We start from the raw sequence: 13,247 nt of genomic DNA, 5'->3' as shown, positions 1-13,247 counted from the left end.
GGCCATTCAGCCCTTCGAGCCTGCACCACCATTCAATATGGTCATGGCTAATCATACAACCTCAGTACCCCAACCCTGCCTTCTCTCCATACCCCTTGATCCCTTTAGCCGTAAGGAAAACATTGAACTCCCTTTTGAATATGTCGAATGAACTGGACTCCACAACTTTCTGTGGTAGAGAATTCCATAAGTTCACAATTCTCTGGGTGAAAAAGTTTCTCCTCATTTCGGTCCTATATGGCTTACCCCTTATCCTTAAGACTGTGTCCCCTGGTTCTGGACTTTCCCAACATCAGGAACATTCTTCCTGCATCTAACCTGTCCAGTCCCATCAGTCTTTTATATGTTTCTATGAGATCCCCTCTCATTCTTCTAAACTCCAGTGAATGCAGGCCCAGTCGATCCAGTCTCTTCTTATATGTCAGTCCTGCCATCCCGGGAATCAGTCTGGTGAACCTTCGCTGCACTCCCTCAATAGTAAGAACGTCCCTCATCAGATTAGGAGACCAAAACTGCACACAATACTCGAGGTGTGGTCTCACCAAGGCCCGGTACAAATGCAGCAAGACCTCCCTGCTCCTATACTCAAATCCCCTCGCTATGAAGGTCAGCATGCCATTTGCTTTCTTTACTGTCTGCTGTACCTGCATGCCTCCCTTCAATGACTGATGTACCATGACACCCAGGTCTCGTTGCACCTGCCTTTTTACTAATCTGTCACCATTCAGATAATAATCTGCCTTCTTGTTTTTGCCACCAAAGTGGATAACCTCACATTTATCCACATTCTACTGCATATGCCAGGCATTTGCCCATTCACCTAACCTGTCCAAGTCCCCCTGCAACCTCTTAACATCCTCCTCACAGCTCACACTGCCACCCAGCTTAGTGCTATCTGCACAGTTGGTGATATTACATTCAATTCCTTCATCTAAATCATTATTGTATATTGTAAATAGCTGGGGTCCCACCCTGCGGCACCCCACTAGTCACTGCCTGTCATTCTGAAAAGGACTTGTTTATTCCCAATTTTTGCTTCCTGTCTGCGAACCAGTTCTCTATCCACGTCAATACATTACCCCCAATACCATGTGCCTTAATTTTGCACACTAATTCCCTTTCATAAATCCATGCTGACTTAGACCGATCCTATCACTGCTTTCCAAATGCGCTGCTATTACATCTTTAATAATTGATTCCAACATTTTCCCCACGACTGATGTCAGGCTAACCGGTCTACAATTCCGTGTTTTCTCTCTCCCTCCTTTTTTAAAAAGTGGCGTTACATTAGCTACCCTCCAATCCATAGGAACTGATCCTGAGTCCTAAGACGGGCAATGTTACGGAGGTGGAAATAGGCGGTTTTAGTTATGCCGCGGAAATGTGCCCGGAAGCTCATTTCAGGGTCAAATAAGACACCAAGGTTGCAGTCTGGTTCAGCCTCAGGCAGATGCTAGGGAGAGGGATGGAGTCGGTGACTAGAGAATGCAGTTTGTGCTGAAAAGTGCATTCCAAATCCTGAAGGCTCCAGTTTCTAAGATTGGAAATTGAGCAGCTGCGAAATGGTAGCTTTTATACCACTTTTGTAGCTGTCAACTATTCATAGCAATGGAAAGTTAGAGAAACTGACACAATTACCTTACATGATCCCCGAGTGCCGGGAACCTCATAAAAAACTTGGAATCATCATTAGGACCTCATAATATGCTGCTTAAATACCTTAAAGCAGCTTCTTAACGATATCAAATGTCTGACACACTGTTTAGTGCCGGGTCTGCAAACCACAGTCAGAGTCGGCACTTGGGAAATTAATAAGGAGGGTGGTTCAGAGTGCCATTTTGACAGCGGATCCGCCTCCAAACCCACAGTCCAGTAAGATTCCTGCCAATGGTACAGTTTCATGAGCAGCAACAGCACAGCATTAACTCAATCACGTGATCAGATTCTTTATGTGCAAGTCTAAATGGAAAGAATTATGCAACAGTTACATAGATTACAATAACAACGTGAAGTAATCCTGACATTGTGCGAAGCTGGGCTCCCAGAAAACCTCAAGTAACGGAATTCAATACAATTCAAAACTCAGTGAAAAGATACTACACTCATTGAAGGTGTACTGTACCTGAACTAGGTGAATCAGTGTGGTGAGAATTGCGCATCGCAGCATATTGTGATCTTCAGACTGCTTCCAAAGCAAAGGTAAATACTGCACCAAACATCCAACATAAGGCCGAATCTATAAATTAAAAAAAATCTATTAAGACAAAAGCTGGGTTAGGAAATATAAAATTGTCAATTATGCAAAAGTAGATTAATTATTCAGAAAATGTGCAAAACAACCAGAACGAGAATAGTTGCAGGTTACTTTGAAATGTTCAATTACAGTAAAGACAACCCTCAAAGCTGCCTATTGGCAAGTTTTAATATTTCATAGAAACATAGAAAATAGGTGCAGGAGTGGGCCATTCGGCCCTTCAAGCCCGCAGCGCCATTCAATGAGTTCATGGCTGAACATGCAACTTCAGTACCCCATTCCTGCTTTCTCACCATACCCCTTGATCCCCCTAGTAGTAAGGACTTCATCTAACTCCTTTTTGAATATATTTAGTGAATTGGCCTCAACAACCTTCTGTGGTAGAGAATTCCACAGGTTCACAACTCTCTGGGTGATGAAATTTCTCCTCATCTCGGTCCTAAATGGCTTACCCCTTATCCTTAGACTGTGACCCTGGGTTCTGGACTTCCCCAACATTGGGAACATTCTTCCTGCATCTAACCTGTCTAAACCCGTCAGAATTTTAAACGTTTCTATGAGATCCCCTCTCATTCCTCTGAACTACAGTGAATACAAGCCCAGTTGATCCAGTCTTTCTTGATAGGTCAGTCCCGCCATCCCTGGAAACAGTCTGGTGAACCTTCGCTGCACTCCCTCAATAGCAAGAATGTCCTTCCTCAAGTTAGGAGACCAAAACTGTACACAATACTCCAGGTGTGGCCTCACCAAGGCCCTGTCAACTGTAGTAACACCTCCCTGCCCCTGTACACAAATCCCCTCGCTATGAAGGTCAACATGCCATTTGCTTTCTTAACCGCCTGTTGTACCTGCATGCCAACCTTTAATGACTGATGTACCATGACACCCAGGTCTCGTTGCATTTCCCCGTTTCCTAATCTGTCACCATTCAGATAATAGTCTGTCTCTGTTTTTAACCACCAAGGTGGATAACCTCATATTTATCCACATTATACTTCATCTGCCATGCATTTGCCCACTCACCTAACCTATCCAAGTCACTCTGCAGCCTCATAGCATCCTCCTCGCAGCTCACACTGCCACCCAACTTCGTGTCATCCGCTAATTTGGAGATACTACATTTAATCCCCTCGTCTAAATCATTAATGTACAATGTAAACAGCTGGGGCCCCAGCACAGAACCTTGCAGTACCCCACTAGTCACTGCCTGCCATTCTGAAAAGTACCCATTTACTCCTACCTCTTTGCTTCCTGTCTGCCACCAGTTCTCAATCCACGTCAGCACACTACCCCAATCCCATGTGCTTTAAATTTGCACCTTAATCTCTTGTATGGGACCTTGTTGAAGGCCTTCTGAAAGTCCAAATACACCACATCAACTGGTTCTCCCTTGTCCACTCTACAGGAAACATACTCAAAAAATTCCAGAAGATTTGTCAAGCATGATTTCCCTTTCACAAATCCATGCTGACTTGGACCTATCATGTCACCTCTTTCCAAATGTGCTGCTATGACAAGCTTAATAGTTGATTCCATCATTTTACCCACTACCGATGTCAGGCTGACCGGTCTATAATTCCGTGTTATCTCACCCTCCTTTTTTAAAAAGTGGGGTTACATTGGCTACCCTCCACTCCATAGGAACTGATCCAGAGTCTATGGAATGTTGGAAAATGACTGTCAATGCATCCGCTATTTCCAAGGCCACCTCCTTAAGTACTCTGGGATGCAGTCCATCAGGCCCTGGGGATTTATCGGCCTTCAATCCCATCAATTTCCCCAACACAATTTCCCAACGAATAAGGATTTCCCTCAGTTCCTCCTCCTTACTAGACCCTCTGACCCCTTTTATATCCGGAAGGTTGTTTGTGTCCTCCTTAGTGAATACCGAACCAAAGTACTTGTTCAATTGGTCTGCCATTTCTTTGTTCCCCATTATGACTTTGCCTGATTCTGACTGCAGGGGACCTACGTTTGTCTTTACTAACCTTTTTCTCTTTACATATCTATAGAAGCTTTTGCAGTCTGTCTTAATGTTCCCTGCAAGCTTCCTCTCGTACTCTATTTTCCCTGCCCTAATCAAATCCTTTGTCCTCCTCTGCTGAGTTCTAAATTTCTCCCAGTCCCCAGGTTTGCTGCTATTTCTGGCCAATTTGTATGCCACTTCCTTGGCTTTAATACTATCCCTGATTTCCCTTGATAGCCACGGTTGAGCCACCTTCTCTTTTTATTTTTACGCCAGACAGGGATGTACAATTGTTGTAGTTCATCCATGCGGTCTCTAAATGTCTGCCATTGTCCATCCACTGTCAACCCCTTAAGTATCATTCGCCAATCTATCCTAGCCAATTCACGCCTCATACCTTCAAAGTTACCCTTCTTTAAGTTCTGGACCATGGTCTCTGAATTAACTATTTCATTCTCCATCCTAATGTAGAATTCCACCATATTATGGTCACTCTTTCCCAAGGGGCCTTGCACAACGAGATTGCTAACTAATCCTCTCTCATTACACAACACCCAGTCTAAGATGGCCTCCCCCCTAGTTGGTTCCTCGACATATTGGTCTAGAAAACCATCCCTTATGCACTCCAGGAAATCCTCCTCCACCGTATTGCTTCCAGTTTGGCTAGCCCAATCTATATGCATATTAAAGTTACCCATGATAACTGCTGCACCTTTATTGCATGCACCCCTATTCAATTCAAGATTACTAGGTAGGCTGCTGCAAAAGACACTGCAGTCTCGTTGTTCCAAGCTGAATACATTATATTTAATTTTGGTGGCATTCCTGCCTAACTGAAGTGCACGCCGTCCTTAAAACCCACCTCTTTAACCAAGTTTTCAAACACACTCCCTATTATCTCCCTTGACTCAGCATCAATTTTTGCAGGACACTGCTTCTATGACACACCTTGGGACATTTTTCGACATTAAAGGTGTTATATAAATGAAACTTTAACAGGAAACAGCATGAGGGATAAAAAAAAGTCACACAGAGGTTAGACTAGCCATTGCTTGCTATTTCCTGCAAGATGGAGGTAATTAATATTACATTCTGGTATGCAAGAGAATCACTTCTGATCCATTGTTCATAAGGGTGAAGGGTGGATGATGCCTGTGCGTGAGTTCTTTTAACGTGGGGTGGCCGTTGCACACCGGCTACCGCACGGGCTTAGCTGAGCGCGGTCTTGGTCCAGTGGCAAGGGGGTCCAAGGCGACTGGAGACCAGGCACTGCTGTATGAGCCTAATTGCCTCCGGCGAGAAGCGGGCCGTAAGCTCAGCGCTGAGCAGCGCCCTTCGGTGAGATGGTAAGAGATCCGAGGCCTGGCTGAGGGCAGGAAATGGGAAGGTCATAGGCCCATTTTGTGGAAGGAGGAGATGTCAGAGAGACCACAGCCAGTGAACACCACGTGCTCGACAGAGACTCCACCGTTAAGTGGGGCCAGCAGCTGGGGGTAGGTCGGGATGTCGCCGGTAGGGGCGGGAGGCCAGGACGTCGCCGGGAGGGGCGGGACGTCGCCGGAGGGGCGGGAGGCCGGGATGTCGCGGGAGGCCAGGATGTCGCCGGAGGGGCGGGAGGCCGGGACGTCGCCGGAGGGGCAGGAGGCCAACCGAGGGGTGGGAGGCCGGGACGTCGCCGGAGGGGCGGGAGGCCGGGACGTCGCCGGGAGGCCGGGACGTCGCCGGAGGGGCGGGAGGCCGGGACGTCGCCGGAGGGGCGGGAGGCCGGGATGTCGCCGGAGGGGCGGGAGGCCGGGACGTCGCCGGGAGGGGCGGGAGGCCGGGACGTCGCCGGAGGGGCGGGAGGCCGGGATGTCGCCGGAGGGGCGGGAGGCCGGGACGTCGCCGGGTGGGGCGGGAGGCCGGGACGTCGCCGGGAGGGGCGGGAGGCTGGGACGTCGCCGGGAGGCCGGGACGTCGCCGGGAGGGGCGGGAGGCTGGGACGTCGCCGGGAGGCCGGGACGTCGCCGGGAGGCTGGGACGTCGCCGGGAGGCCGGGACGTCGCCGGGAGGCTGGGACGTCGCCGGGAGGCCGGGACGTCGCCGGGAGGGGCGGGAGGCTGGGACGTCGCCGGGAGGCCGGGACGTCGCCGGGAGGGGCGGGAGGCCGGGATGTCGCCGGAGGGGCGGGAGGCCGGGACGTCGCCGGGAGGGGCGGGAGGCCGGGATGTCGCCGGAGGGGCGGGAGGCCGGGACGTCGCCGGGTGGGGCGGGAGGCCGGGACGTCGCCGGGAGGGGCGGGAGGCCGGGAATTCACCGGTGGATGAAGGCCTTAGTGGCACCTTATTCCTTAAGATATCCTTGTATGTATTTAATTTGCTCAGATTGACATTTTGGTTACTGACAGTCAGTCTACAACATATTTCTATACTAATGGAAGTTGCAATTGTATTTAGATGGAAAAACATTCCAAGTAAGTGACAAACTGTGAATCTATTGATCTAATATGGGGAATTACAAGATCAAAAGATAATTATAGTTGAGGAAAACTCACAGGGAATCCAAGCTCTGCTTATGGGCATTATGCCAGTGAACGCAAGAAAATATTTAGCGTAAAAACCTAGAAGCACACCTACATTCTCCCTTGCAGTTGGTCTGTCGATTGTGAAAATTTTGAAAATGCAAATAGTCAAAATCCGAACATTGAACATTCCCACAGATGCAGTCAATGGTACTCCTGGGCTTTACACAAAGAAAATGGCTGCTTTTTACTAGCAAGATTTTTTTTATCTTGAATTATGCTAAGTACATCTATTGCTGCCTACATCCTTAAACTAAAGCCATAAAAAATGTATTCGCAAACGAGTTGATCTTAAGACTGTCATTGTAATTTATCTCCCTAGCTGGATGCGTTTCCTCAGCTCTCATTTTCTTCTTTGGACCATGAGAGTGATTTATTATTTCTTGGATGGAGAAATACAAGCTAGGCTTTCAAGATGCCTGCAGCCCATTTTCATTGGCTGGGTTTTTTAAATGGCCAAAACAGGCGTAGGTGGCTGGTAATGCCCCCTTTTGAAAAAAAAACTGAACTGAAAAAATCCTAACTAACACACTTACACTGGCGCAAATTGAATGTGCAAAATGGGGATTTTTTAAGATACTCCAGAAAAATCAAGTTGCTCCCAAAAAAGCGGAGCAACTCCTGGGCAATATTGAATCGAACGCAGTTTGTACGACCGATGAGATATGGAAGGATCCAGTCGGGAGGAGGCCAGCTGCAGCAGGGACAGAAAGTTAAAAAATCAAAATCAAAGTATGATGTCACGGCCAAGCGGGTAAGTGATTGGCTGATGGATTGGTGAGTATTTTTTATTTTCTTTTTCTTTTCTTTAAGAAACCTTTAGCATTGTTGTAGGTTAGGAACTACAATTAAATATGTGATCTTTAGTATCTAAAGAGAACCAGTTAATTAAATTGGCTGTTTGCTGAGTAGTGGCTGGATGTGTGTTGCTAAGGTTTAGAACTTAGAGGTTCTACTTGATAGTTGCGAGTGTAACTAGAGGGATGGCAGGGCAGCTCAGTCCCATGGATTGCACATCCTGTGACATGTGGGAAATCCTGGATGCTTCACGCAGCCAGGATGACCATGCTTGCAGGAGGTGTCACCAGCTGCACCAACTCGAGCTCCGTGTTTTGGAGCTTGAGCGGCGGCTGGAGTCATCACGGTGCATCCGCGCGACTGAGAGCAACGTGGATAGCATGTTTCTAGAGGCGGTCACCCCACAGCTTAAGAGTCTGCAGGCAGACAGGGAGTGGGTGACCGCCAGGCAGAAGAGGAAGACTAGGCAGGTAGTGCAGGGGTCCCCTGAGTCGATCTCACTCTCCAACCAGTATTCTGTTCTGAGTACTGGTGAGGGTGATGGTGGCTCTGGGGAGTGCAGCCAGAGCCAAATCCAAATCCACGGCACCACGGGTGGCTCAGCTGCACAGGGGGTGAGCAAGAATAATGGAAGAGCTATAGTGGTAGGGGATTCAATAGTCAAGGGAGCAGACAGGCGTTTCTGCAGCCACAGACGTGACTCCAGGATGGTATGTTGCCTCCCTGGTGCCAGGGTCAAGGATGTCACTGAGCGACTGCAGGGCATTCTGGGGGGAGAGGGTGAACAGCCAGAGGTCGTGGTCCACATCGGTACCAATGACATAGGTTGGAAGAGGGATGTGGTCCTGCAGGCAGAGTTTAGGGAGCTAGGAGAGAGATTAAAAAGCAGGACCTCAAAGGTAGTAATCTCCAGATTACTCCCAGTGCCACGAGCTAGTGAGTACAGAAATAGGAGGATAGAACAGATGAATTCGTGGCTGGAGAGATGGTGCAGGTGGGAGGGCTTTGGTTTCCTGAGTCATTGGGACCACTTCTGGGGAAGGTGGGACCTGTACAAACCGGACAGGTTGCACCTCAACAGAGCTGGGACCAATGTCCTCTCGGGGGGGGGGGGTTGCTAGTGCTGTTGGGGAGGGTTTAAACTAGCTTGGCAGGGGGAATGGGAACCTGGAAATAGATTTAGTAGGGAGGGGAGTAAAGCTGGAACTAGAAAGCAAAAATAAAGAAAGTGAGTTTGAAGGAGAGAGGAAACAAGCAGGAAAAAAGGGTAAAAAAAACAAATTTAAAGGTACTTTGTCTAAATGCACGCAGCATTTGTAACAAAATAGATGAGTTGACGGCACAAATGGATACAAATGGGTATGATCTGATAGCCATTACAGAGACGTGGTTGCAAGGTGACCAGGACTGGGAATTAAATATTCAGGGGTATTTGACAATCCGGAAGGACAGACAGAAAGGAAAAGGGGGTGGGGTAGCTCTATTGATAAAGGATGGAATCACTGCAATAGTGAGAAACAATATTGGCTCAAATGATCAGGATGTTGAAACAGTTTGGGTGGAGAGACGGAATAATAAAGGGAAAAAGTCACTGGTGGGTGTAGTCTATAGACCTTTAACAGTAGCAACTCTGTTGGTCGGAGCATAAACCAGTGGGGGCTTGTAAAAAGGGAACAGCAATAATCATGGATGATTTTAACCTCCATATTGATTGGACAAATCAAATTGGTCAGGGTAGCCTTGAAGAATACTTCATAGTGTGCATAAGGGACAGGTTCCTTGAGCAGTATGTAACAGAACCAACCAGGGGGCAGGCTATCCTAGATCTGGTCCTGTGTAATGAGACAGGATTAATAAACAATCTCCCAGTAAAGGATCCCCTCGGAATGAGTGATTATAGCATGATTGAATTTCAAATTCAGATGGAAGGTGAGAAAGTTGGATCTCTAACCAGCGTACTTAGCTTAAATAAAGGAGACTATAAAGGTACGAGGGCTGAGTTGGCTAAAGTGGACTGGGAAAATAGATGGTTGATGAACAGTGATGTACATTTAAGGCGACATTTCACAACATTCAAGAAAAATACAGTCCAGTGAGGAGGAAAGGGCGTAAGAGAAAAGATAGCCATCCGTGGCTAACTAAAGAAATAAAGGACGGTATCCAATTAAAAACAAGGGCATACAATGTGACCAAAACTAATGGGAGGACAGAAGATTGGGATGCATTTAAAAGCCAACAAAAAATTACTAAAAAAATGATTAATAAGGGAAGATAGACAATGAAAATACACTAACACGAAATATAAAAACAGATTGCAAGAGTTTCTATAGGTATATAAAAAGGAAAAGAGTGGCTAGAATAAATGTTGGTACCTTGGAGGACGAGACCGGGGAATTAGTAATGGGGAACATGGAGATGGCAGAAACTCTGAACAAATACTTTGCTTCAGTCTTTACAGTAGAGGATACTTATAATATTCCAGCAGTGGATAGTCAAGGGGCTAGAGGGGGGGGGGGAGGAACTTAACACAATCACAATCACTAAGGAGGTGGTACTCAGTAAGATAATGGGACTAAAGGTGGATAAATCCCCTGGACCTGATGGCTTGCATCCTAGGATCTTAAGAGAAATAGCAGCAGGGATAGTGGTTGTAACTTACCAAAATTCCCTGGATTCTGGGGAGGTCCCAGCAAACTGGAAAACTGCAAATGTAACACCCCTATTTAAAAAAGGGGGCAGACAAAAAGCAGGCAGACAAACAGCAGGAAACTATAGACCAGTTAGCCTAACATCTGTGGTTGGAAAGATTTTGGAGTCCATTATTAAAGAAGCAATAGCAGGACATTTGGAAAAGCAAAATTTGGTCAGGCAGTGTCAGCATAGATTTATGAAGAGGAAATCATTTTTGACAAATTTGCTGGAATTCTTTGAGGATGTAACAAACAGCGTGGATAAAGGGGAACCAGTGGATGTAGCGTATTTGGACTTCCAGAAGGCATTTGACATAGTGCCACATAAAAGGTTACTGCACAAGATAAAAGTTCACAGGGTTGGGGATAATATATTAGCATGGATAGAGGATTGGCTAACGAACAGAAAACAGAGTAGGGATAAATGGTTCATTCTCGGGTTGGCAATCAATAACCAGTGGGGTGCCGCAGGGATCAGTGGACCCCAACTATTTACAATCTATATTAACGACTTGGAGGAAGGGACTGAGTGTAACGTAGCCAAGTTTGCCGACAATACAAAGATGGGAGGAAAAGCATTATGTGAGGAGGACACACAAAATCTGCAAAAGGACATAGACAGGCTAAGTGAGTGGGCAAAAATTTGGCAGATGGAGTATAATGTTGGAAAGTGTGAGGTCATGCAATTTGGCAGAAAAAAAAATCAAAGAGCAAGTTATTATTTAAATGGAGAAAGATTGCAAAGTGCTGCAGTACAGTGGGACCTGGGGGCACTTGTGCATGAAACACACATGCACAAGTTAGTATGCAGGTACAGCAAGTGATCAGGAAGGCCAATGGAATCTTGGCCTTTATTGCAAAGGGGATGCAGTATAAAAGCAGAGACGTCTTGCTACAGTTGTACAGGGTATTGGTGAGGCCACACCTGGAATACTGCGTGCAGTTTTGGTTTTCATCTTTACGAAAGGATATACTTGCTTTGGAGACAGTTCAGAGAAGGTTCACGAAGTTGATTCCAGAGATGAGGGGGTTGACTTATGAGGAAAGATTGAGTAGGTTGGTCCTCTACTCATTGGAATTCAGAAGAATGAGAGGTGATCTTATTGAAACGTATAAGATTATGAGGGGGCTTGACAAGGTGGATGCAGAGAGGATGTTTCCACTGGTAGGGGAGACTAGAACTAGAGGGCATAATCTTAGAATAAGGGGCCGCCCATTTAAGACGGAGACGAGGAGAAATTTCTTCTCAAGGTTTGTGGATTGTGGAATTCACTGCCTCAGAGAGCTGTGGAAGCTGGGACATTGAGTAAATTTAAGACAGAAATAGACAGTTTCTTAACTGATAAGGGAATAAGGGGTTATGGAGAGCGGGCAGGGAAGTGGACCCGAGTCCATGATCGGATCAGCTGTGATCGTTTTAAATGGTGGAGCAGGTTCGAGGGGCCGTAGGGCCTTCTCCTGCTCCTATTTCTTATGTTCTTAAAGCCTCTTCAGCCATTATGAGAGTAATCGTAGTTCCATCTACTTGAACCTTTAAAATCACCACCATTTAAGAAAGAAAAAAGACTTGCATTTTTATAGCGCTTTTCACGACCCCAGGACGTCCCATAGCACTTTACAGCCATTGAAGTACTTTTTTTTTTAGTGGTGTTGATTGAGGGATAAATATTGGCCAGGACATGGGGTATAACTCCACTGCTCTTCTTCAAAAGTGTGTCATGGGATCTTTTACATCCACCTGAGAGAGCAGGTTTAACATCTAATCCAAAAGATGACACTGCCGACAGTGCAGACTGCACTGGAATGTCGGCCTAGATTTTTGTGCTCAAGTCTCTGGAGTGGGACTTGAACCCACAACTTTCTAACTCAGAGGCAAGAGTGCTACCAACTGAGCCACGGCTGAAAGAACAATAATTAAGTGCAGAAATGGACATTGGGTGAGGAAAGGATCAGGGTTAGCTGTCATTTCCCTTCACGATCCACAACACTTTATTGTCCAAGTTCAGATATGAAGAACGGTCACCGAATGGGATCTCAATAACTCATCCCATCATCAAGAGGAAGGGTAAGAATGCAAACCAAAGAGGGAAAAAGTATACTTGAGGAAGGAACCTGTGTCTGATCAAGTTTTCAATTCAAGCAAATTATATACAGAATGATAATTGGTATTTAAAGAATTTAAAAATGGATTTTGCAAATGTATAGATTTCTAGAGTATTACCTGCATTCCAACTCTTTCGATGACACAAGAAATGACATGCAATACATGCATCTTCGTATCACATTCTGTGACTTGTTGCAGCAACTGGAAGAGTAGACTGAAAATGTTTTCCAAGTACTACAGTAGAAAAAAATTAAATATTATGTGCTATAATTACAGCAATTTTAAAGGTTGTCAAAAATGATAGCAACAAATGATTATGGCAAAGATCAAATGTCAAGTCAATATATATGAATGCGAGGAAAAAAGTCATAAATTAATCAATGTTTCATAACATCATAATAGGAGCAGGAGTAGACCATTTGGCTCCTCAAGCCTGTTCCACCATTCAATAAAATCATGGCTGATCTGATCATGGACTCAGCTCCACTTCCCTGCCCGCTCCCAATAACCCCTTAATCGCTCAAAAATCTGTCTATCTCCACTTAAATATATTCAATGATCCAGCCTCCACTGCTCTCTGGGGCAGAGAATGCCATAGATTTACAATCCTGATATGAGGAAGAATTTCTTCTCTCAGTATTAAATGGGCAGCCCCCTTTTCTGAGACGATGTCCCTTAGTTTTAGTTTCCCCCATGAGTAGAAATATCCTCTCTGTATCCACCTTGTCGAGCCCCCTCATTATCTTACATGTTTCGATAAGATCACCTCTCATTCTTCTGAACTCCAATGTGTATAGGCCCAACCGACTCAACCTATCTTCATAAGTCAACCCCCTCTTCTCTGGAATCAACTTAGTGAACCTTCTCTGAACAGC

General features: G+C 46.0%; 1 protein-coding gene across 6 annotated transcripts in view; it reads right to left on the bottom strand.

The window, feature by feature from the left end:
* Positions 1–13,247, bottom strand: part of ipo11 (importin 11) — a 928,775-nt gene that overhangs the window by 447,400 nt on the left and 468,128 nt on the right. For all 6 annotated transcript variants that reach the window (XM_070869309.1, XM_070869300.1, XM_070869323.1 and 3 more), the window contains 2 exons: positions 12,490–12,606; positions 2,123–2,236 (listed from right to left, as the gene is read on the bottom strand). In XM_070869309.1, coding sequence (XP_070725410.1) covers positions 2,123–2,236; positions 12,490–12,606 — 231 coding nt within the window. The remainder of the gene's footprint in view (positions 1–2,122; positions 2,237–12,489; positions 12,607–13,247) is intronic.

Source organism: Pristiophorus japonicus, chromosome 2, assembly GCF_044704955.1.
Source record: "Pristiophorus japonicus isolate sPriJap1 chromosome 2, sPriJap1.hap1, whole genome shotgun sequence".
Lineage (NCBI taxonomy): Eukaryota > Metazoa > Chordata > Chondrichthyes > Pristiophoridae > Pristiophorus > Pristiophorus japonicus.
This window is presented reverse-complemented; position numbering and strand designations above follow the sequence as displayed.